The sequence below is a fragment of the Rana temporaria genome, chromosome 3, assembly GCF_905171775.1.
Source record: "Rana temporaria chromosome 3, aRanTem1.1, whole genome shotgun sequence".
NCBI lineage: Eukaryota > Metazoa > Chordata > Amphibia > Anura > Ranidae > Rana > Rana temporaria.
Window position 1 is genome coordinate 54,794,001 of NC_053491.1, and position 26,503 is coordinate 54,820,503.

A 26,503-nucleotide genomic window follows, 5' to 3' on the forward strand; every position below is an offset into this window, starting at 1 on the left:
CAATATAGGTCTCCTCTTGCGCGCACCCCGTGGACCTCACACTCCCTTCCTCTGTCGTTCCCTCTTCGCTTTCTACTCTTCTCGCTCTGCTCCATTCTTCTTTTTCCATTCTCCCATAGTCTTTTCTCTTGGCAGTTAATCCTCTCTACTCTTTCTAGAGGAAGCTAACCTTTAGGTTCTTTTGTTGTGTATTATATACTTGTTCTACAGGTTTACAGACACCCGGGTATAGCCCGGGTTCTAGACCGTATGGTACTAAGGGCTTTTTTATTTTTTATCTTATATTTGAGTATAGCATAAGAGCTTGGCTCCTACTTCCTTTATGTTGGTTAGGGCTTGCAGGCCCGGATTTGCTTTGTATGATGTATACTATAATATCTTATCGTAAACCTGTACTGTTGGTTTATATGACAATAAAACTTTTTTGTAAAAGAAGGATATTCCTGTGCAATGAATGAACAGTACACTATTGAATATCTATCTGGCTGCTGAAATGTCATATTTGTATACAACAAATTGAGGCTGCATGGGCAAAAGAGCATCACACCTAGCAGATACAAAATTAAGCTGGCCATTAAACAATAGAAATTTGTTGTAACATTTTCATTTTCAGAACATTCCTTCGATTTTCTAATGATTAGTGGGGTAATATCAACATTCATCATCTACAGTAGTAACGAGAATATTCTTCAAATGAATGTGGTTTTGTTCGGGACAATTGTGCATATTGTAATGAGTCCTGTTTAATGGGTCTGGGATTCCATTCAAATAGCAGGTCTTCAAAGTCGTATGACAAGTCGCAGTTTATTCTTTTTAAAGGCACCCGTTCAAGTGGCAGTGAATTTGAAAAGGTGCCTACTCTGATGCAACTTTGATCCAGGGAGTTTAAAGTCGGATCAAATTCACAATGATAACGGTGTAAAATTTGGAGTTGCGTTATTGTGAATGAAGTCTTAATGATGGCAAGAGAGAATGTTGATAAAAACGTTTCTTTGAATGTTCAAACGAAAATCGAATTATGTATGAAATTGCCAATTATCAATCAAAGCTGATAGTTTTCACATATGTTGATTACCTGGAGCTTATCAGTCACTGATTCACACTCCATCATCAGCTGTGGGATGACTTCACTTTGTTTCCTGAGATCGTCAAGTTCCTAGAAGAAAGAACACAATGAATAAATATCATAATTGTTCCAAAGGGGCACTAAGGTAAGTGTGCCATTTTGAAGCAGAGTAGAAAATAAAAACAAGATCTGATCAGTGATTTTTTTCTTCAGAATAGTTTAATTAGCCATTTAAATAACTCTGCTAAGCACCAACTGCAACTAAGCTGACCAGAGAATATCAGTTTGTAACAGTCAGGTGCACAAGGAAGAACTAAAATTCCAAAACATGGACCTGTCTGCCACTAGTCTTCATTATTTCATTGCTGAGCATTGATGAGCCAGGAAAAAGTACTTTTCTTCAACGATACAACAAGGTTCCCAATGTGTGCTTTATCTAAGCTGGGCTGTTCATCTCAAAAACTATCATGCTTTTTTTTTTACCCAACTGGAAATCTTTAATGAACCGAAGATTACCCGCTAAATACATAAAAATCTGGTAAGGTGCTTTACTTATCAAAAAAAAAAATTTTTTAGCCACTTATGAAATTCACACACATCGGTCATATATGATATTGCTTATATTAGCATTCAAAGTGGACCTTTCCCCGTTTACTAAATTTCACATTGGCGTCTATCAATGTATGCTGGTGTAAAAGTATCTAACACTGATTAAAATGTTTTACTTTACCTAATTTTCAGTGTATCGAGACATAAACCCCTTGGGTGCTGGGCGCTGGCATGTCCTTGGACCCATACAGGCCTTCATTGCCTAAACCATCGGGAGTCCTATCTTTTGACCCCTGAAACATACATGGGCTAATCAGTTGCTTTACAGGGGGTACGATAATGAACGAGTCTGTATCTCCTACCCTGGACCCCTACCTATAGCTTCACAGCAGACCCCTCCGTGTTTTCTTTCCATACCCTTTTCTCTCACCCCCCTTTTTTTTTCTCCCCTCTGTGTTACTGCTTTGTCTTCTTTTGCTCCTCCCCTCACTGCAATTGACCCTGTGAAAGACACTACTCTATTGCAATAGCGTGTGCCCTATCTGAGTGGTTCTGACAGAGTATGTCTACTTTTCTAGTCTGGCTGGACATTGCGACGATTTAACTTATGCCATTTATTGTCTTGTTGAATGCCATCTCCTCCCTGATTCTGTAGACCATATTGGTCTTCCCTTTTCTGTACATGTAACCTCTTATATTGAATACTGACTCGGTAAGTCTGATATTTTGTATTACTCTTTTACATCAATGAAACTGTTATGAAACAAAGAAGATCAAAAATGTTGCAGTTGTCACCTGAACAAAAGGTGGGTGTAAATCTTTCAATGGGGCCACCTGTTCTTGATGACCACTCAAAATGTGCGATTCTCTTTTATTTTCACATTCCATGATAATGGTCATCAGAACAAATAGAGAGGGCGACTCTCTAACAGGTGCACATAAAAACCAGACATGGATTCAAATCCCTTTCCAGTATAAAAAAATGCCTTTAGTTATACTTCAACCCTTCTAATACTCTATGGGGAAAAAAAAGGAAGAAAGGTTTGGCCTGGTGCAGTTGATTTTGACAGGCCACCTGGTAGCCTAATGGGTGCTATCTTGCTGACAATGACAACTGCCTTGGCTTCGATACCTCTTGTCATGGAAAATGAACAAGCATGCAACAGGAGTGCCAGAATAGTGTCAGTATTTCTTATTACTATTTGTTGTGTGCCTGTGATTCACAGAAAACATTAAAGACAAAAAATCAACTTAAAGCGGAGTTCCATCCAAAAATTTAACTTCAGCTTTAAGCACTCCTCGCCCCCTGACATGCCACATTTGGCATGGCATTTTTTTGGAGGGGGGGGGGGGGGGGGCGGAAGTGTGTTCTCTTTTTAGTGGGACTTCCTGTCTCACTTCCTCCTTCCAGGTCCTCAGCTGCCTAGGCGACTCCTCCTCTCGCCCTAGGTGGCCCCTCCCTGCCAGCGATCTTCTGGGACACAACACAGGTCCCAGAAGATTAGCTGGCCAATGGCATAGCTCAGCACGACTCCCGCATGCGCAGTGTGCGCCCAGCTGTGAAGCCTTAAGCTGTCATGGCCGGGTGCCCACAGTAGATATGACAACGCCAAGGAAAGGAGAGGGAGAGGAGCAGGCCTCCAGGTGGCCACATCGCTGGACCGTGGGACAGGTGATTGTCTGTTTATTAAAAGTCAGTAGCTATCCATTTTGTAGCTGCAGACTTTTAATAAACTAAAAATATAGGTGGAACTCCGCTTTAAAGCTGGCCTCATATACATGTTGGACGATTCCTAAGGAAGCAGATGCAATTCACATAGTGGGTGGCCCTGTAGTCCCCCTACCGCCTGACACTCTTCAACTGAAAAATTAAAGGAGTTGGTCAGAAAATTGTCAGCTGAACCACAACTGCATCCAATTAGATGCATCTGCTGTTTGGGTATTCCGCCAGCTACCAGTGGCTACAATAGCACAGCATAGAGATTCATCCATCCAGAGAAGCCAGATGTGGAATCCTACATATTTCCCTTATTACATGTGTCCATTGAATAAACACACATCTCTTTGCAAAAGAAAGGTTTTTAATCGGCCATGAGCATTAAAAGAAAACACATTCCCAAAACTGTGCATGGAAGATAATGCTAATCCCAAGAAACATTAGCAGCATGAAAAACATCTAATATGGTTGATCTTTTGTTTCCTAGAGATCAATGGATTGGGATGTCTCTTGCAATCTGCTGGTAAACACAAGCAAAGGGATCATCACCCCAAGTATTCTGGCTGTTGCTGGGGTTTAAATTATATCCAAAGCTAAAACAACTTGCTTATCATTTGGATATAGCAAGAAAATGTTTAACGCTCGTCCCTTTCTTTTTCCTACCAGTTTTGTTCCATTTGGGAGAATTCGCTTTCATTTGTACCTTGCAAACATGGGTGAACAAAAAAATGTTTCCCAAAGGCCCCATTCACACTGGCGGGATTATTGGGTGTTTTTTTAAGGCGCTTTGGCGTTACAAAAAAGCCTGTAAAGCTCCTGTAAGAAGCCTCATCTGCAATCCCAGTGCTTTCAGAGCCCTTTTACACTGCCAGCGCCCGAAAAATGCTGGTAAAGCGACGCCAAGACCCCTTTCACACTGGGGCATTTTTCAGGCGCTTTGGCGTTAAAAAAGCTCCCTCAATGAGAAGGGGTGCTTTAGGAGCGGTGTATTCAATGCTCCTAAAGCGCTGCGAAGATGCTGCTTGCAGGACTTTTTTTTTTGACGCCCTGCTAGCGCAGCTGGGATTGCAGGTGCAGCTTCTTTCAGGCGCTTTACAGATGCTTTTTTTTTAAAGCCAAGACCCCTTTCACACTGGGGTGTTAAGGCACTTTAGTGTGAAAGCACTCGGGCTCACATTGGGATTGCAGATGCAGCTTCTTTCAAGCACTTTACAGGCACTTTTTTTTAACGCTAAAGTGCCTGAAAAATGCCCAAAAATGCCCCAGTGTAAAAGGGGCCAAAGGGAGAATAATCTCCTCTAAGACAGTTCACTGAAACAAGTTTCCCTATTTTACCCCCACCCCCCTTTTTAAAAACACGTTTTTGGGATATTCAATGGTCACCAAGTGGTGACAAAAAAAAAATTAACAAAAAACTTGACAGAGGTTCTAATTATTCCCAATACTAATCCAAAAACTAAGGGGCAGATCCACAGAGAGAGTACGCCGGCGTACTTTCAAATTTCCCGCGTCGTATCTTTAGTTTGAATCCTCAAACCAAGATACGACGGCATCTGGGTTAGATCCATCAGATCTTAGATGCAATACTTCGGCGTCCGCTGGGTGGCGTTTGCGTCGTTTTCCGCGTCGGGTATGCAAATTAGCTATTTCCGACGATCCACGAACGTATGCGCGGCCGTCGCATTCTTTTACGTCGTCTCTAGTCGGCTTTTTCCGGCGTATAGTTACAGCTAGTGTTTTGCGGCGTATAGTTAGACTTGCCAAGTTAAGTATGGCCGTCATTCCCGCGTTTAATTTGAATTTTTTATTTTTTTTGCGCAAGTCGTCCGTGAATCGGGATGGACGTAATTCACGTCTATGTTAAAAAAAAATTACGTCCTAGCGACGTCATTTAGCGCAATGCACGGCAGGAAATTTAGGGACTGTGCATGCGCAGTTCATTCGGAGCGGGGACGCGCTTCATTTAAATGAAACACGCCCCCTAATCGCCGATTTGAATTCCGCTGCCAGAGATAGATTACGCTGCCGTAACTTACGGCGCGAAATCTTTAAGGATTCGAAGATAACACAAGTAAAATACGGCGGCGTAGCGTATCTCTGATACGCTGCGCCGGGGCAGATCTTTGTGGATCTGCCCCTAAAAGTTTAAAATGTTTTCGTTTTTAGACTCACTTTAATGGTTAAGTGCTACAGTTTGCAATCTCTTTCACTGGCAAGGTTTCCATTTCAAAAAGTGCCGACCACAGTATTCTTGATCTCCAGAAAATATTTAAAAATTAAAAATTTTATTTTTTTGTTAACAGGTTTAAAAAAAATGTGATTTCAGCGATGAATTAAGCTTTTTCTATTTCCAGTACTGTCCTCTGGTGAGTGCCGGTATATCACAATTGGTAGATACAACTCAAAAAGCCAATGTCACCTTTTAGAAATGTGTATGCCTCTGTAATTTCACGATCGCATTGCTCCAACCTTGAAATCAATCGGTTTTCAGTGCTAAAGCTGTGTAACTCTGAAAAAAACCCTTCAAATAGTAGGATTTATATATCTCATATAGTTAAGTTACAGCTTTATAAATAATCTAAGTGCATGGACCATTAAACTGCCTTAGAAAAATAAACATTACGTAGCCGTCCCAATTCCCTGACCTAAATCCAGTGGTGTACTAGAGCTTGACCTCAGGAAATAAGCACACATAAGAAAACTAAGCCACATACATATTCCCTGAAGGAATGGCTGGAAATCCATAACCAAAGCTGTAAATGTATAGAACGCCTGAAGAAAGAGATTTTTTTTAAAAATAAATCAATTGGTGAGCTTAGATACATTTATGATTTTAGGAGCTTGTCATCTACGGAAGAAGGGAAGATAGTAGAAGGTAAATAACAGGGAAATTCTGTAGCAATATATATTTTTTGTTCTTCCATAGCCTAACATTTAACGGGATAATGCGTTTGAATCTGGTTTTAATCGCTGTGTGTCCCTGCCGGCGATGTCCCTCGGCTCCTCTTGATGACAAGACAGGCTGGGAGGGTAATCTTTCCAATGGCGCACAAATATAACAAGTACATTTTATTCTTTGGCCTCGTTCACATGAGAGCGTATGCATCTGTGCCCCCCCCCCCCCATGTAAGGGTGTTTTTGGGGCTGTGCGGCCGCTACTTCCCAATTGACTTGAATAAGACTATCCGCATAGGGATGCATGGAACACCTGTGCAGGTATATACAGCCATCTGTACGAAAAAAGTGGCAACCACCCCAACCTATAACCAGCCTTTGCAGTAACGTGCATATGGAAGGGCAAAACATGTCCTGTGCATCCCTGTGCCATTAAGGAGGCGGGGGTTCCCTCCAGGCAAACCTGCCCTTAATCTATTCACTGCTACATAGGCTCCAATTTAAAGACTCTGAAAATGATAAAGCTAGAACCATAGTACACAGAGGAGCCTTGACATAGGCACAGGGGTTTACGCATATACAGTAATTGCAAATGTGTGCGAGCAAATCCTCTGTTTTAACGCAAATTGTTATACAGGGTCAATTTGTATTTTTGCAGGCTAGCTGGTTAAGTGTGCTGGGAAATATGTGTTTGTGAAACACAGCCCGCATACGGGGGCACTGAGGCATATGCCCCTTGTGAACCCTTTAACTAGATGCCTTTATCTAGACCCCTTTCACACTGGGGCGCTTTTCAGGCATTTTAGCGCTAAAAATAGCACCTGTAAAGCGCCTCTCAAGCCACTCTAGTGTGAAAGCCCGAGTGTTTTCACATTAGGGCAGTGCGCTTGCAGGACGGGAAAAAAAGTCCTGTAAGCAGCATCTTTGGGGGGGTGGGGGAGCAGTGTATACACCACTCCGCCACCAACCCTGCCCATTGAAATCAGCGTCTGCAAAGCGCTTCAGCAGCGCCGCAAAACAGGCGCTATTTTTAGAATAAAAGTGTCTTTCAGCTGTGCTTCTCTGTCAAGTAGGCTGAATTTATGCTTATCTAACCTAATGCAGGATATGGTTGCAGATGATTTTAGCGCTGTTAATATTTTATTACATTATTTTATTAATGAATGAAGTATATTTTTAATTGTTGATTGTATTATAATAGCTGCAATACTTCAAAATAATTTAAACTCTGCCATTGAGCGCTGGGATTAGAGGGACACCTTTTTGGGTCTATCTGTTTTTTTTTTTATTATTATTATTTAGGCGCTATTAACCCTTTCCTCGGCCGCTAGCGGGGGTTAAAAGTACCCTGCTAGCGGCCGAAAAGCGTTGATATAACCACCAACGCCCGCACCGCCGCAGTGAGAGTGGGGAAGGGCTTTCAGGTTTTACTACTGTTTGTGGCACAGTGGGAGATTTCTCCTTCCATTCTGTCATGTCTTCGAGGACGGGAAGTGTGAAAATAAATAGGGACATGGACAACAATAAAAACCTCCTTCCTCCCACTACACAAAGCTAAATGTTTTGCAGTTTAGGTGAATAAATTCAGCGATTAAATACAAAACCCACTAATGTGCCAATTATGTAGGTGTACGATTCCTAAATTATGCAATAGTTGTTGTCGTCCCGTCCCCCCCCCCCTCCTGCACAAACACGCAAGCCAGGCTGATAAAGATAAGCCGGTAGTTCATAAATAGCAGCGCATTGTCAGTCTGCCAGGAAGTGCTGTTAAAGCAGCGTTCCGCCCAAATATATATTTATTCTTTTAGACACCCCCTCTGCTTGTACGCGTTAATATACATTAAACGCATGTATATATTTAAATCCCGTTCCCAGTGTATTTTTTTATAATTTACTTACCTTATTTTCGTGTTCCTGAGCGATTCCATCTTGATTGTGGGCATGTGAAGCCCACTAGGACTATCTTCTGGGATAAGTGCATGCTGGTTACCCAGCATGCACCTCCCGTTCTCGTGTATTGTAAGTCGGGCGTAGTGCTGACAGCGTGAAAAACTGCAATGCTAGCCTTTGGCGCTGCTCACTGACTCCTGGGAAACGATGACCCATCTCCCAGGAGTACAGGCGCCGCGGGATATGACGTATATTACTGTGGCCCAGAAGTGTCAGATTAGATGGGACCCCATAGCAGCAATGCAGACAAAGTAAAAAATAAAATAAAAATTGCTGCATAAAAATGTTGTTGTTCATGCTCAAAGCTGCCGATTTATGTAAAGATAATATTAATATTTGGAACTCCGCTTTAATAGCAGGATCTCCGAGTGAGGAACTTTGTCAAAGATTAACCACAAAAAAATGTGTAAATTTGAATTATGTTGAAGCATGATGCCAAACATACTGAATAATAAATGTAGAGTTTACATACACTATAATACCAAAAGTATTGGGACACCTGCCTTTACACGCACATGAACTTTAATGGTGTCTTATAGCCGGATTCATAGAGTTACGCCGTCGTAACTCTAAATCTACGCCGGCGTTAATTTAAGCGTATTCTGGAAACCAGATACGCTTAAATTAGGCTAAGATACGAGCGGCGCAAGTCTCCTACGCCGTTGTATCTTAAAGTGTCATTTTTAGGCTGGCCGCTAGGTGGCGCTTCCGTTGAGTTCGGCGTAGAATATGTAAATGACTATAATACGCTGATTCACGAACGTACGTGCGCCCGTCGCAGTAAAGATACGCCGTTTCCGTAAGAGATACGCCGCGTAAAGATAAAGCTGCCCCCTAGAAGGCGTAGTCAATGTTAAGTATGGCCGTCGTTCCCGCATCGAAATTTGAAAATTCTACGTCGTTTGCGCAAGTCGTCGGTGAATAGGGCTGGACATAATTTACGTCCACGTCGAAACCAATACGTCCTTGCGTCGTACTTTGGAGCAATGCACACTGGGATATGTACACGGACGGCGCATGTGCCGTTTGTAAAAACGTCAATCACGTCGGGTCACGAGTAATTTACATAAAACACGCCCCCCCCCCATCCTCATTTGAATTAGGCGCACTTACGCCGGCCCCATTTACGATACGCCGCCATAAGTTAGGAGGCAAGTACTTTGTGAATACAGTACTTGCCTCTCTGACTTAAGGCGGCGTAGCGTAAACACCATACGATACGCCGCCTTAAAGTTGCGGCGCTCTCTCTGAATCTGGCTATATGTTCGTACAGTTCAATATTGAGTTGGTCCCACCCTCTGCAGCTATAACAGCTTTAACGCTACTGGGAAGGCTGTCCACAAGGTTTAGTAGAGTGTCTATGGGAATGTTTGACCATTCTTCTAGAAGCGCATTTGTGAGGTCAGGCACTGAAGTGGACGAGAAGATCTGGCTCACTATCTCCACTCTAATTCATCCAAAAGATGTTCTATCAGGTTGAGGTCAGGCCAGTCAAGTTCCTCCACCCCAAACTCACTCATCCATGTCTTTATGGACCTTCCTCACTGGTGCGCAGTCACGTTGGAACAGGAAGGGGTCATCCACAAACTGTTCCCACAAAGCTGGGAGCATGAAATTGTCCAAAATGTCTTGGTATGCTGGCGCCTTAAGAGATCCCTTCACTGGAGCTAAGGGGCCAAACCCAACCCCACACCATAATCCCCCCTCCACCAAATGATTTGGATTAGTGCACAAAGCAGAGTCCAGAAAAGGCCCCAGTGTCAATGTAAGTGGGCAATGTTTCAGGCTTTGTGGTGAGTAAAAAGATCACTTCACACCTGTGGTCAGCAAGAGGAAGAATACTACCTCATCAATTGTGCCCAATTGTTTATATAAGTGAGAGGAATTATGCCCAGTTGTTTGCATTAGTGGAAGGAATAGTGCCCCATCCTTGGTGTCAACGGAAAGAATAGCGCCACATCATTTGTACCAGTGGATGTTGTAATAGTGCCCTATTGTTGAAATCAGTGGGAGGAATAGTACCCCATAGTTGGAATCATTGGAAAGAATAGTGCCCCATCATTGGTGTCAGTGGAATGACCAGTGCTCCACTGTTGGTGTCAGTGGTAAGAATAGTGACTCGCTGTTGCGGTCAGTGGAGGGAATGGCATATCATTGTTGGTGTCAATGGGAGGAATAGTGCCTCGTAATCAGTTGGAGGAACAGCGTTCCAAGGGCCAACAGACCTCCAGGCTGCAGTTTGGAGACCATTGGTATAGACTCTTAACAGTTATGTGTCCCATAATGAATGACAGAATAATTTATTTCTCCTTTCAGTTGCAAATATTAGTAAATGTCATATATTGACTTTCAAGCAAGACTATCATGAATGTTTATCACTACATTCTTCTTGCTTGAGACAAGTATGAAAGAAATAGTTTTACAGTATCATTTGATACCTGTCAACAGCTGTGTCTCCGTCACAATTATGTGAGCAAACAGAAAGCAGTTCTACAAAGAGATAAAAAAATAAAAATAACCTTTAAATACTTACCCTTTCACATTTATGAGAACCCCTATGTGCCCACGTGTTTTTACTCTTTATGTATGCAGAAACAGATGTTATGTAACTCATCAGCTTTACTATACCTACAGAACATCCAAAATGTTTGCTTTGGGCAAAAAAAAACCCCTCTAAATTCTTTCCAAACAATCTTAGTTTTACCAATAGGTAGGGGAGCAAGTAGAGGGATGTACTGAACAGCTGTTATCTGGTGTCTATGGATAACTTAAAGGAGTTGTAAAGGAATTTTTTTTTTTTGCTGAAATTACTGTTTACAGGGTATAGAGACATAATAGTTAACAGATTCCTTTTAAAAATGATTACAAATTGATAAAATCAATCATATAATGTGCCTGCAGTTTCAGTTTCGTTTTTGCATGCCGTTTCCTGCTTCTGTGATGTACAGAGACACAGAGCCAATACAGGGCAGTGATGGTTTGTAAAACAAAACGGATTGGTGCTGTGGGGTTTTAGACACACAGTAATCACACCTTGATTAGTGACCACAGAGAGAAAGCTCTCAGGACTTTTTTCATCAGGAAACAGACAACCAGGAAGTGTTCAGAACAGAGAAGGATTACAGCAACATCAGAGCAAAAACGAACAGAGGACATGAAACCAGGACTGCAGTAAGGTAAAGGAAGCTATTTAGCTCCTTTAGTGACCCTTTAAGGTGAAAGAAAAGCCTTATTTCAAATCTGCTTACCAGATTGATTCGATCTCTAATGAGATCACATGCGTGTCTGGCTCAATACTCCGCTCTGTATGACACCGCCCCGCTCTTCTCCTTCTGTCACGGGCTACCTATTGCGGAGTGACTTGCTTGAGACCCATTAGTGGAGATAAAGATTGAGACTACACACAGGAATCCCTAGGAATCAGCAAGGCTATTGAGCCAGACACGCATGTGATCTCATTAGAGATCGAATCAATCTGGTAAGCAGATTTGAAATAAGACGTGGAGGCTTTCTTCTATCCTGCTGACAAACACGGTTTCCTGGGATATTCTTGGCACTTACCTTTGATTGTGATTCACTTTGGAAGTACTTGGGAAATCAACACCTTATGAACTTTTAAATTATTATCACTAAGTTTTGTGGTTCGCATAGGTGTCTTCTTGTGCACATTGTATCACGTTTTATGTTATATAAATCTGATTATAATTCCTTTGAATTTTTATGTGGTTTCACATGTATTAATTATGAAGGCACATGTTGCATTCATCAAATACAATCATTGTATTGATCAATCAGTCCATGCAGCGCAGCATACCATTCTATTACTTTGTATATGTTTTATCTGACATTCTTGCTGCAGCAGCATTCACATTTGTTTTGATTTTTATTAATATGTAAGATTAATATTACCATTCATCACTTATTAATTCTTGATTCACTTTGACCTGCGCAGTATATTTCCACAATTTTTGAAAGAAAAGCCTACCCATTCTTAAAAATGTTACCCGCCTCTTTCTACCTATCCTGCATACCTTGGGGAAAACTTGTCTGTGTACTTAGCTATTTTTAGTCCACATCGGACATGTGATCCTGCAGCTCTGGTAAAGTCGTGTGATCCCACAGCTCCAGCTCCCCCGCGTCAGTGAGCAGCTGCTGCAGGGGAGAGGAGGGAGCGCCGCAAACGGCTGGGCCATGGGAGCCTATGGGTGATGTTATGACTCCCAGAATTCACAGCTGTTGTCGAATAGTCCCTTACACAGAGCTGTGAAATCATGTAACCGGAGCAGAAAAAAAAAAAGATAACTACACAGATCTTTTTTTACACAGGGTATGCAGGATGGATAGGAGAAGGTAACTTTTTTTTTTTTTTTTTTACAAAATAGCTAGTTAGGCTTTACTACCACTTTAAGGGCAATGCCCGTTCATGTTTAATATTATTCTTACTCGTGATCAGAAAAACTCATAAGTAAAAACTAAAAAGGGTGGCTCAGTTTCCCTATGATGTACTAGGAAAAATCTATATATATAAAACTCAACGTGTGTGTGTATGTTCCAGCATCACATCCAAACGGCTAAAGATATTAACATGAAACTTGGCACACATGTTACTTATATGTCAGCAACAAACATAGGATAGGTGGTTTAACCCTTACCCACCCCCATTTGCCATGGTCGGGGTTTTCCTTTAAAGTCCCATTCAACTCTATGGGAAATACATGTTACTTCATAACTTCCAAACGGCTGTACATATTTCGATAACACTTGGTCACATGTTACTTATATGTCCACTTAAACTATAGGATAGTTAATTTATCCCTTAACTACCCCCATTTGTGAGGGTCGGGGTTTTTGTTTAAAGTCCCATGCAAATCAATGGGAAATGTATGTTCCCACATAACTTCTGTATGCCTGGAGATATTTCAATAATACCTGGTACACATATTACTTATATGCCAAATAAAAATATATGACAGTTAAATTAACCCTTACCTACACCCTTATATAAAAGATGGGTATATTTATATTACTATGATTTTCCTCCCCAAAAGGTTAAGATAGGAAGACCGGGCAACGCCGGGTATTCAGCTAGTAGGAAGATAAAAGAACGTTCATATCAAAGGTCCAGACATTTTGGTCTTAAAAGTAACAAGAGCCGTCATTAATCCAGAAATTCTACCCACATTTCAGCTTATCTGCTTAGTTATTTATGCTTTTCCTTATCTTTGTGTGGTCTGGGAAAGCATTTAAACAATTTCCATCAGTAAATTAGGTGATCTTGACAAAGCCATTATATTTTTCTTGTTAAATATTAACACATTAGCAAAAGAACATTATCTGAATTTACAAAAGTCATCTGTGCTGTCACATGGAAATGTCTTGCTTTCAAAATAAGTACATATACAGTATAATTACATTCAAATAGGATTATAGTTTTCCTTTATAGATATGAAGCTATATTTACACTGTCAGCAGGAGGTTGGAAAGCGACATTCTCCAGCAATCTGCGGTCTTTCACATTTCTCCATTCAGCACTGCCAAATCCTTGTAATGTGTTGGGTTCGTATTGAAACTCCACAGCTTCAAGTGTCAACATAATCAATGTTAAAAGCGAGCATTGCCACTCAATAAATATCTACAAAGTACAGTTGATGACAAACACATGTAAGCATTGGAATACTTTCCACTGCAATGTGCAGTAAATTGCTTCCATAAGTTTATATATGGCCTATATAAAATTTCTTGATTTTTATATATTTTTGCTGCAATAAAATATAATAGAGCAGTATGTTAGAACAAACTGTACAAAATTACTGATATCTTTTAAAAAACACCACTTTTTTTTTCTAGAATTGCAGAATATTAGTGGTCATTGAAATACATGGATCCTGCATCATGGCACATTGGTGTGCCCCTTTATAAATGGAGATATGGATGCCGAATGAATGACTCAGGAGCGTGCCCGCAAGGTAAACCCCCGGGAAAGCACTTCTCCTGGAGGGGAGGGGACCCCAGAAATCGGTGTTTGGGGCCACTCTGTGCAAAACGAGCTATACAGTGGACATAAGCATGACATGTTTATATATAAAAATAAAAGTTTCAGCATCCCTTTAAAGCGGAGTTCCGCCCAAAAGTGGCAGCTCTGCTCATTTGCCTCCCCCTTCCGCTATACCACTTTTGGCACCTTTCGGGGGGGGTACCCGTTTTAGTCAGGTACTCATCCCCACTTCCGAGAGAACTCGCCGCGTTGAGATCACAGGGAAGTTGGGTCCCCCCTCCTCCTTCCCCCAGGCCATTCAGAATGTGCAGCGCGCTTTGCGCATGCGCAGTAGGTAACCGGCTGTTTGTTTGAATGGCGGTAGCAGCACCAGAGAGCCAATGGAAACATTGGCTGGGGTGCCAACATCGCTAGATTCCAGGACAGGTAAATATCCTAATATGAAAAGTCAGAAACTACAGTATGTGTAGCTGCTGACTTAATTTTTTGCTGGGGGGGGGGGGGACTCTGCTTTAAAACGTTACTAAACCCAGGACTCTGCATTCACTATATCTGGTCTCCCACAGTACATGGAAACACAATTATTTTAGTTAATATACACTGCTAAATACATTTTCTCATCATCATTATATAGCAGTCCTGTTGCTTCTATCAGTGTCTGGTTAAAGCTTGTAGCAGGAGTTTTCATTCTACTATGACTGTCCTATGAGGCTGTAGGACCCCTGACCCTCTGTATATCAGAGGCTGTTCCCCAACTGGCTGTGCTCGGCACTGGTGAGGAAGCGATGGAGCCATACATGTCCCAAGATCTGTCGTCCTGTGTTGCATCACCACCAACAGCATGCACAGTATGCGTTTGGAAATGACTTCTTCTTCATCAGGTGCTAATGAGGAGTCATTTCAAAAACTTAAATTGTGCATGCTCTGGGTGTTGACGTCATATAGGGGACCGGATCTCCAAGAGACCGCTCTTCTTGTCCCAACGCATGCCCCTGGCCAGGGTGTATGGACTGTTTTGTGGTCTGCGTACGTGGTCTGCGTACGTTCTGGAATTTGCATATCTAGCTAATTTGCACACTCGACGGGGAAAACGACGGAGGCGACACCTAGCGGCAAAAAAAAAAAAATGCATTTAAGACCTTACGCCTGTCGGATCTAATGGATATCTATGCGTAACTGATTCTAAGAATCAGTCGCATAGATATGACGGCCCAGATTAGGACTTACGACGGCGTACATGGCGTTGCGCCGTCGTAAGCCTTTTGAGAATCTGGGCCTAAGACTGCACATCACCCTGAATACACCATCATGAAACAAGGTGGTGGCAGCATCATGTTGTGGGGATGTTTTTCTTCAGCAGGGACAGGGAAGCTGGTCAGAGTTGATGGGAAGATAGATTGAGCCAAATACAGGGCAATCTTAGAAGAAAAAAAGTCTGCAAAAGACTCGAGACTGGGGCGGAGGTTCACCTTCCAGCAGGACAATGACCATAAACATACAGCCAGAGCTACAATGGAATGGTTTAGAGCACAGGTGTCAAACACAAGGCCCGTGGGCCGAATACGCACCCCCCAGACCATTTCATGTGGCCCTCGCACCTCTCCTGCAGCTGCAGGAGAGCTCCAGCCCTCCTCTGGTCCTCCTCCAGACCCCTACTTTCTGCTTTCAAGCAATGCACCCAGCTTCTTCCCAGCAGCAGCATAAGGGGGGTGCACTGTGATGTAAGGAAGAGTAGAGGACTCAACTTCTGATGGTGGGGTGGCTCTTGACATCTAATGTAAGGGGAGGAGATGCGCTGGACATCTAATCTTACAGATACAACCGGGCCTTTTGAGGACAATCATAATGCTGATGCGGCCCACAATGAAATTGAGTTTGACACCCCTGGTTTAGAGCAAAGCATATTAATGTGTTAGAATGGCCCCGTTATAGTCCAGACCTAAATCCAATTAAGAATCTGCAGAAATACTTGATATTAGCTGTTCACAGGCGCTCTCCATCCAATCTGACAGAGCTTGAGCTATTTTGCAAAGAAGAATTGACAGAATTTCACTCTAAGTATGCAAAGCTGGTAGAGACATCCCAAAAAAGACTTGCATCTGTAATTGCAGTGAAAGGCGGTTCTACAAAGTATTGACTCCGGGGGACTGAATACAAATGCATGTGACAAAAATCTTAGCCTAATGCCGCGTACAAACGAACGGTTCGTCTGATGGACCGTTTTCATCAGACGAACCGATCGTGTGTGGGTCCCATTGTTTTTTTTCTCATTGGTGAAAAAAAATTAGAACCGGTTTTAAAATTATCTGATGGTTAAAAAAACGATAGAAAAAAACAATTGTCTGTGGGGAAATTCATTGGTTAAAAATCAACGCATGCTCAGAATCAAGTCGACGCATGCTCGGAAGCATTGAACTTCATTTTTCTCAGCACGTCGTTGTGTTTAACGTCACCGCGTTCTGACACGATCGTTTTTTTAACTGATGGTGTGTAGGCAAGACTGATGAGTCAGCTTCATCGGATATCTGATGAAAAAATCCATCAGACCGTTTTCATCGGATGAACCGATCGTGTGTACAGGGCATTAGACATCTTAAAATTTAACTAAATATAGTTGGATGTATTTTTGAAACCTCATGACTGCGTGTCAATTACAGTGCCTTGCAAAAATATTCACCCCCCCCCCCCCTTGGCTTTTTACCTATTTTGTTACATTACAGCCTTTGGTTCAATGTTTTTTTAATCTGAATTATATGCGATGGATCAGAACACACTGTCTAAGTTGGTGAAGTAAAATTAGAAAAAAAATATGCATAAAACTATTTTTCAGAAATAAAAAAATGATAATTGGCATGTGCGTGGGGCAACCAATTGCCTTCAGAAGTCACATAATTAGTGAAATGATATCCACCTGTGTACATATACACACCTTTTTGAAAGGCCCCAGAGGCTGCAACACCTAAGCAAGAGGCACCACTAACCAAACACTGCCATGAAGACCAAGGAACTCTCCAAACAAGTAAGGGACAATGCAAAAAAATCAATAAATGGTGTTGCGCTCCAAAACAAAATACATTCTAAAGTGCTGGGTGTGACACAAAAATAATGTGTCAGATACAAATGACTGATAAATAATTATAGTACATCAATCTGAAAACTCATAATGGTCATATAGTCCAAAAATTAGTTGATATAAAAATCAAGCAATATTGGGCCAGATTCATAAAAGAGATACGACGGCGTATCTCCTAATACGCCGTCGTATCTCTGAGATACGACTGTCGTATCTCTGAGATACGACTGTCGTATCTATGCGCCTGATTCATAGAATCAGGTTACGCATAGATCTCCCTAAGATCCGACAGGTGTAAGTGACTTACACCGTCGGATCTTAGGCTGCAATTCTAGGCCGGCCGCTAGGTGGCGATTCCATTGCGGTCGGCGTAGAATATGCAAATGGCTAGTTACGCCGATTCACGAACGTACGCTTTGCCCGTCGCTGTAAATTTACGTCGTTTCCGTAGAGATACGCCGCGTAAAACTAAACCTGCCCTCTAGGTGGTCTAGCCAATGTGAAGTATGGCCGTCGTTTCCGCATCGAAATTTGAAATTTCACGTCGTTTGCGTAAGTCGTCCGTGAATGGCGCTGGACGCCATTTACGTTAATGTCGAAACCAATGACGTCCTTGCGACGTCATTTAGCGCAATGCACGTCGGGAAATTTTAGGAACTGAGCATGCGCAGTACGTTCGGCGTGGGAACGCGCCTAATTTAAATGGTCCCCGCCCCATTTGAATTAGGCGGGCTTGCGCCAGGCGGATTTACGCTACGCTGCCGCAACTTTACAGGCAAGTGCTTTGTGAATCAAGCACTTGCCCGTAAAACTTGCGGCGGTGTAACGTAAATGTAATACGTTACGTCGCCGCAGAGTAAGCCAAATTTTACCTGAATCTGGCCCATTGTTTATAAATAGTCCATACATTAGTAAAGTGCAAAACTTTAGCATTTATTTTGTTTCGGAGCGCAACACCATTTATTGATTTTTTGCATTCACTTTCTTTGGGTAGGGTTTGACCCACACAGTGTTTGCTGCACCCGAGATCCTACTGTAATTTCCTAGTAGCGAGGGAATACTCATTACAACAAGTAAGGGACAATGTTGTTGAGAAGTACAAGTCAAGGTTAGGTTATAAAAAAAAAAAATATCCAAATTTTTGATGATCCCTAGGGACACCATCAAATCTATCATAGCCAAATGGAAAGAACATGGCACAACAGCAAACCTGCCAAGAGACGGCCGCACACCAGAACTCACAGACCGGCAAGGAGGGGATTAATCAGAAAGGCGGCACAGAGACCTAAGGTAACCCTGGAGGAGCTGCAGAGTTCCACAGCAGAGACTGGAGTATCTGTACATAGGATGACAATAAGCAGTACACTCCATAGAGTTTGGCTTTATGGCAGAGTGGCCAGAGGAAAGCCATTACTTTCAGCAAAAAACAAAATGGCACGTTTTGAGTTTGCAAAAAGGCATGTGGGAGACTCCCAAAATGTATGGAGGAAGGTGCTCTGGTCTGATGAGACAAAAATTTAACTTTTTGGCCAAAGACAACGCTATGTCTGGCGCAAACCCAACACATCACATCACCCAAAGAACACCATCAGCAGTCGGGACTGGGAAACTGGTCAGAGTTGAGGGAAAGATAGATGGTGATAAATACAGGGATATTCTTGAGCAAAATCTGTACCACTCTGTGTGTGATTTGAGGCTAGGACGGACTTCACCTTCCAGAAGGACAATGACCCCAAACACACTGCTAAAGCAACACTTGAGTGGTTTAAGGGGAAACATGTAAATGTGTTGGAATAGCCTAGTCAAAGCCCAGACCTCAATCCGATAGAAAATCTGTGGTTAAAGATTGCTGTTTACAAGCTCAAACCATCCAACTTAAAGGAGCTGGAGCAGTTTTGCAAGGAGGAAATGGCAAAAATCCCAGTGGTAAGATGTGGCAAGCTCGTAGAGACTTATCCAAAGCGACTTGGAGCTGTAATAGCTGCAAAAGGTGTCTCTACAAAGTCTTGACTTTAGGGGGGGTGAATAGTTATGCATTGACTTTTTCTGTTATTTTGACCTATTTGTTGTTTGCTTCACAATAACAAAAAAAATAAAAATCTTTAAACTTGTGGGCATGTTCTGTAAATTAAATGATGCAAATCCTTAAACAATCCATGTTAATTCCAGGTTGTGAGACAACAAAACAAAAGATGCCAAGGGGGTGAATACTTTTGCAAGGCACTGCAGTGGACAGTGTTTTCACATGGTCGCATTTGTGTCGCTTCGCATTGAGATGCACTAAAATTCCTCTGACATGTAAGTGTTCAGCTAGCTTTACCACGCCCCAAACAGCTGCATTTATGTCCGTCTAAACGCACTGTAAATGCGCCGCAAACACCCCTATGGTGCGTACACCGCATTGGAGGTGCATTTAGAAAGCATTTATTTATTAAAATGCTTATAAAACAACAGCGCAGTCTTACACACGTGCCTCGATCCGCTGGCGGGATAAAAACAGAACAGAAAAGGGGCAAAAACTACATTGACCAAACAAGTGACAATAAAACAATAACAATCAGCGAACAAGAAAATATAAAACATACAAAGTTAAATATATAAAATTTAGAGCCATTAGAATACTTAATATTTAAGTCACCCCGAAAGCCTGGATATATAGCCATGTTTTTAACAATCTCCTAAACTTTAGGAGATCATTTTCCAGTCTTATGTAAAGGGGCAATGAGTTCCAGAACTGAGCTCCTTGAACTTCCAGGGTCCTCCCACCATATTTGTTTTTAGCAAATTGACAGTAGAAGAATCCATATTAGCTGTGATGACAGTAGAAGAATCCATATTATAGAAAACCAACATAGAAGAGGTATCTGGAAAGCACTATGTAACAAAGCACTTTGCAAAGCATGTCACTAACACATCTTAACAAGATAGGCGCGTTAATGGTCGTTCGTGGTATCTAAAATTCCAAAGCAGGCCTAAATGAGCCCTAAGGGCTCGTATACACAAGAATTGCTGTCTGGATTGTGTATTGCTCTACAGAGAGCATTAGACAGGCAATGAGGAGGCATTGTATTACCTCCTCATTACATGCTTTAGCCCCTAGGACTCCGCACTAACGCACTGCAACTCCGTATTGCACGCAGTTGTGGGGTGGGAAGCACTTGCCACTTGGAATAAGAGATACAATTCCTGCATTAGCTGTGAAGCAAAGCATTGTGACCGTGGCATTTCTAAAGCTTGACTTCTCTAATGATTTTGTAATGTCAGATTTTGAAAATGGGATTTTAAAAAACATCAGAAAATTTGAGGGTGGAGGGTGGTTATCAAGGTCTTAGACTAGACAGGTTCACATATGCCAGATTTTAATGACATGTCAGATGGCGTAAGCAGTAAAATGTAACATTCCATATCTATTTGCTTTTATACATAAGGGAAAATTGGTGAGCCAATCACACAAGCAGGAAATGATGTTTGTGGCGAGTGATCAGTACACATTCTGTGTACAGAAGACCTCCAGGTAGCCATATTGCATTGCATTTATAGAAAATTACAGTGGCTCCAGATTGGAAAGGTAATGTTTAATAACATTCAATTACAATATGACTTGTGTCACAATTGTATACACTATGTTTTTTCTTTATTTGCCATTTTTTTCCCCCCCACAAAAGTGGAGTTACGCTTTAACCGTTTTCCCACCAGGTCCATACGTTGTACAGATCTAACGGCGGGGGATATCACACACAATCCGGTAGCTGCAGGCACCGGCATTGTGTGGGAAACCGACAAGCAGCCGCCCAATCGCTCTCACATAGCGGTCGTGTGTACGGCCCATTATTCTTGCGACGTCACTTCCAGGTCAAGCTCTCAGTGCCCCCGGCTCGCTTAGCCAGGAAAGGATGTTTTGCAATGCGATCTGCATTGCAAAACATTCAGTGAAGTACAGGGGAGACATGCGGGGTCTTTTTGACCAAATTATCTCAGAGAGAGAGAGAGAGACACTTTCCGGCGGCGCTCCTGTGACACTGCATGGGGAAGTTCCCACCCGCTCTAGCACTCTGCAAGTGCGCCAACATTTTTCACGCACGTTTTTAGTGTTTTATACTTCTATTCTGAATAAATTCCTAAGCTGTTTAAAGGATTTCTCTCCTCCTTTTGCTTTTCTTTTGTTCACAGTGATCAAGTTCCCCAGCCCGTGCCTAAAACAGCCTCGTTCCCTTTACAGCCTACATTTAGAGACTTTTTTAGAAACCAATTTTTAGGGGTTCATGCCCCAGAACTCTCAATCCACTCACCATTCACATGGTTGCACCTTTATGTACCAGCATGCAGATGCATGCCTTTTTATTTAACCACTTAATCACCGCCTCATAGCCGAATTACGGCTACAAGGCGGTTCCTTAAAGGGGTTGTAAAGGTAAACGTTTTTTTTACCTTAATGCATCCTATGGGCCAAGTGATACATGAAGGTGGAAAGCTTATGCGAGGAGGAGCCCAGACAGCCGCCGAGGGACCCCAGAAGACAGGATTCAGGGCCACTCTGTGCAAAACGAGCTGCACAGTGGAGGTAAGTATAACATGTTTGTTTAAAAAAAAAAAAAATCTGCCTTTAGCGTTCCTTTAACTCTGGGAGGACATCCTCCCAGAATCGCGCCCTCCCCCCGCGCATCACGGATCGCGGTAAATTGCCGCTGAAAGCAGCTGTTTACCACGTGATCGCTCCGTCCAATGACGGAGCAATCACATGTAAACAAACCGGCGTCATTTGATGATCGGTACAGTGTGAGAGGAGAGAGCGGGTGTCGGCAGCGCTGTGGGCTGGGTCGGTGACTATTACAGTCACAGATCCAGCCATCCCTGCAATACCCCCTGCGCAATACTCTGCAATACCCCCTGCGCAATACCGCCCACGCAATACCCCTGCACAATTTTCAGATATTGGCACCATAGCTTGTGGACGCTATAACTTTCACAAAGACCAAATAATATTCACCAATTTGTACTTATTTTTACCAGAGATATGTAGCAGTATACATTTTGGCCAAAATGTATGAAGAAAAATTACAAATTTTATAAATTTTATAACAGAAAAAAAGAAAAATTCATTTTTTTTTTTTACAGAATTTTCTGTCTTTTTTCTCTTATAGCGCAAAAAATAAAAAACCCAACGGTGATTAAATACCACCAAAAGAAAGCTCCATTTGTGGGAAAAAAAAGGACAAAAAAATTTGGGTACAGTGTTGTATGAGTAATTGTCATTCAAAATGTGAGAGCACCAAAAGCTGAAAATTGATCTGGTTATTAAGTGCCCAGTGGTCAAGTGGTTACATTTTAAACTTTAATCTTTTTCATAAGATGGTTTAGCGCTGAACATTATACCAATATTGTGTATGTGTTTCCTCCTAATGTCTCAATAAACAGAACCTGTCACCTAAAAATCATCACATAGGGGACGGTCCCCTATGTGACGAAAAAAAAAAAAGTAAAAAACGATTTTTTCATTTTTTTTTGCAAAAAAATAAAGTTACACCCAAGAACATAAAATTCCCCCTGGAATTTTTTTGAGGCCCCACATATACACGCACGCACGAATGTAAACGCATGCTTCGGGGCCCCTACGTGTGAAAGCATTGATTCGATACACGTTGCATACACGCCGGAGCGAGCGCAATAATTCTAACACAAGACCTCATCTAAACTGATACCTATAGGAGGCTTTTGAAGCGTCGCCTATAGAAAATATAGGGTACTGAAATATGTCGCCATTTCATGGTTGCACATAAAATTTAAGGTTTGGCATGTTGGGTATCTATTTACTCTGTTTAACCTTATCTTTTATATTTTACCAAAAATGTGGGCAATTTATTGCTTTGTTTGTCCTAAAATTATGTTTTTCCTACTAAAAGTTTGCGTTTCCTAGACCTTTGCGGTAATATAGTGCGACATAAAAAATTGCAACTGCCCCCATTTTATTCTCCAGAGTGTCTGCTTTCAGAAAATATATATTTGTGGGTTTTTGTAATCTTCAGGCCTAAAATAATTTTTTTTAACATGTGTGCAAAAAAACACAAAAGCTCTGGCAGCAAAAAGGTTAAATGTCGGGTTCTGTTTTAGCAGAACTGAAGGAAAATATGCTGAACTTTTAACATTGTTAATCAGAATAGAATAGTAGCTTAAGATCCTCTGAGGCAAATGTGAAAAAATGCTTAATATGCAGTGAACTAAAGATCTACAAAATTGTTGGGGACGCTGGGCCAATTATACCAGTGAAATGGTGCCTTGTCAATCACCCGTATGACACACTTCCCAGACATACAATTATTTTCATGCTGTTGAAGGCATTTTTTTCTTCCCATTAGAGACTTTTGGAAGCACAGATACTGACATTGTCATCTTATGGAATCCCCAGCAAGTAAAATACATTAATAATTTATACATTTTAGAATACAGGGTGCAACACAGTCAGCGGGATAAAAACATGTGGGGGGGGGGGGGGGGTCACTCTATATGAAATGTGGCACTTAAAGGGGTTGTAAAGGTTCGTTTTTTTATTTTCTAAATAGGTACCTTTAAGCTAGAGCATTGTTGGTTCACTTACCTTTTCCTTCCATTTCCCTTCTAAATGTTTTTTTTCTTTGTCCGAATTTCTCACTTCCTGTTCCTCCTCAGTAAGCTGTTCTGGCTGACTAACCACCGCTCAGATGATGGTGGCAAGCTTACTGAGGAGAAACAGGAAGTGAGAAATTCAGACAAAAAATTTTTTAGAAGGGAAATTGAAGGAAAAGGTAAGTGAACCAACAATGCACTAGCTTAAAGGAACCTATTTAGAAAATAAAAAACAAACCTTTACAACCCCTTTAAGGTTACAGAAAGGGGTGAGATACAAATAAATAATTGAGTGAATATTGCTGGGCCTCCAACCTTTGTATATAGTGTCATACATCAGAAACATTTTTATCTAAAAAAAGAGTCTAATTTCTGATAAATTTGTGTTGGTGGATAAGCACTACAAATGGTTTACTGTTCATTTTATATAATACATGTTCTTTGTTGTGGGGACAGTATAGATCAGCTACTCTCAACTGGAGATCTGTGAAAGGTTCCTTGAGCTGTTGACCTCCCATCTGGTTATGGGTCCAATGCAACTTGGTAGAGCCAGCAGCATGACCTTAACCCCACATACATGCGACCTCACGGGAATGGGCTTTTTTCAATGGGGCCGCATATATGCGTATCTCCCTTTGTGCTGGGAGAGCGCCGCACAGCACGTTCCCAGTGCAGAACCCGGGCTCTTACTGAAAACCCAAAGTCTGATACAAGCAATTGGGACCTGGGACTTTCAGTCCTGGGTCACCCGATCTCTGTGATGGCCTCTGACTTGGCTATCTCAGGGATCAGTCACCGTGAGCCCGCTCCTGTGTTTACTTCATCTTCTGAATAAAAAGAATGATATGTTGTATTGTCCTCTTCGTGCATTAGGGGAAAAAGTGTGTAAAAAAAAAAAAAAAAAAAAAAAATACAAATTTAAAATAAAAAAATAAATATATATATATCAAGATCAAGGTTTGCCAGGGTTAGTGTTAGGGTCAAGGTTGGGGTCAAAGGTCACGGTCAGCATATTTTGGGTAGGATTAAAAACGTTTTTTTTTTTAAATTAGTATCAGTGTAAAAGTAGGGATGCACCGATGCCGATACCAGACATTTGACAGAGTATCGCTACTCGCCCAAATGCTCCCGATACCAATTCTTTGCGCTGCAATTTGCGTCAATACAAAATGAATGGGTGCAAATTGCACTGCAAGAAATTGCATGAAAATTTGAAGATGAACGTGGTGCGATTCCTGTCCGAATCACATGCAATTTCTCCCACTGCTTCTGTGTGTGCGTGCGCGCGAGCGTGTATATAGAAGTGGCATCTACTGGGCAGTTTAGAACTCATAAAATTCAGCAGAGGGAGCACTGTTCCAGTGAGTAGGTAGAGACAGATTAGAAGTTCAAAGCAGCCATCATTTATTGGAAAACGGGAGCTCCTGGGGGTGGGCGGTGAGCCCTATGGATGCGAGATCGATGGATGTCCTCGTTGGTTGCCCGCACAGTACTGTCTTCATAGTGGAGCACTCCTGCAGTTTTTCCGACCGGTGGCGACGAGGATTGATGGCAGCTGTCATTTCCGGGTCCGCCGGCCATTGTCATTGATCCGGCATCCATTGGGCTCACCTCCTGCACCCCAGGAGGTTCAGAGTTAGAGTTCATTCCATCAGGCTCAGCAGAGAAAAATATGGAACTTGTGAGTCCCAGTGCCCCACTGGCACGCTGCCATCTCCCTGCATGGGCTTGTGATCTATTTACCTAATGTCATCAGTCTGTTCAGTTTCCCAGTAAATGATAGCTGCTTTAAATGTTCAATCTGTCTCTACCTACTTCCTGGAACAGTGCTCCCTCTGCTGAATTTTGTGAGTTCTAAACTACCCACTAGATGGCGCTTCTATATACACACAAATGCAAACACGTGGAAATCGCATGCGATTCGTTGTAGTGCAATTTGCGCCAATTTTTATTGTGTTGTCGCAAATCCCACTAAAAAAGTATCGATACCTGGTATCGGCGAGTACTTGACCGAAAGTATCGGTACTCCTACTCGCCAATAAAAAAAAAGGTATCAGTGAAACCCTAAAAAAAGCAAAATGCACACCATTGTTTCTGGGCTATATTATGGGTACAAACATACACATATGTGGTATTGCTGCAATCGTCAGGAGCAGGAAAAAAAATGTTGGGGTGTTCTTTGGCCCAAAATGTTTTAAATTATAATTTTTTTAAATGTATTTATTGTTTAAATGTAGCTGTATATTTATTACTATTATCATAATTTACCACTAGTTTTCCTTAACCACTTAACAACCGCCCTATAGACGAAATACGTCTACAAGGCGGTTGCTTAACTCTGGGAGGGCGTCAATGTACGTCCTCCCAGAATCGCGCTCCCGCGCGCCCTGTGGGGCGCGCACACGGGAATCTCCGTAACCGCCGGGTCCTCCGGACCCGGCTGATCACGGTAAATCGCCGCTGATAGCGGCGGTTTACCAAGTGATCGCTCCGTCCAATGACGGAGCGATCACTAGTAAACAAACCGGCGTCATGTGATGACGCCGGTTCCTCCCTCTCCTCTCTGTACCGAACGGTACAGTGTGAGAGAGGAGAGGGGAGAGAGTGGAAGCAGCAGCAGCTGCTGCTGCGGGCTGGATCTGTGACACATGCAGTCAC

General features: G+C 42.1%; 1 protein-coding gene across 3 annotated transcripts in view; it reads right to left on the reverse strand.

Moving 5' to 3' along the window:
* The window catches only part of HOMER2 (homer scaffold protein 2), a 304,233-nt gene that overhangs the window by 26,307 nt on the left and 251,423 nt on the right, over nt 1-26,503 (reverse strand). For all 3 annotated transcript variants that reach the window (XM_040342588.1, XM_040342589.1, XM_040342590.1), the window contains one exon: nt 1,076-1,156. In XM_040342588.1, coding sequence (XP_040198522.1) covers nt 1,076-1,156 — 81 coding nt within the window. The remainder of the gene's footprint in view (nt 1-1,075; nt 1,157-26,503) is intronic.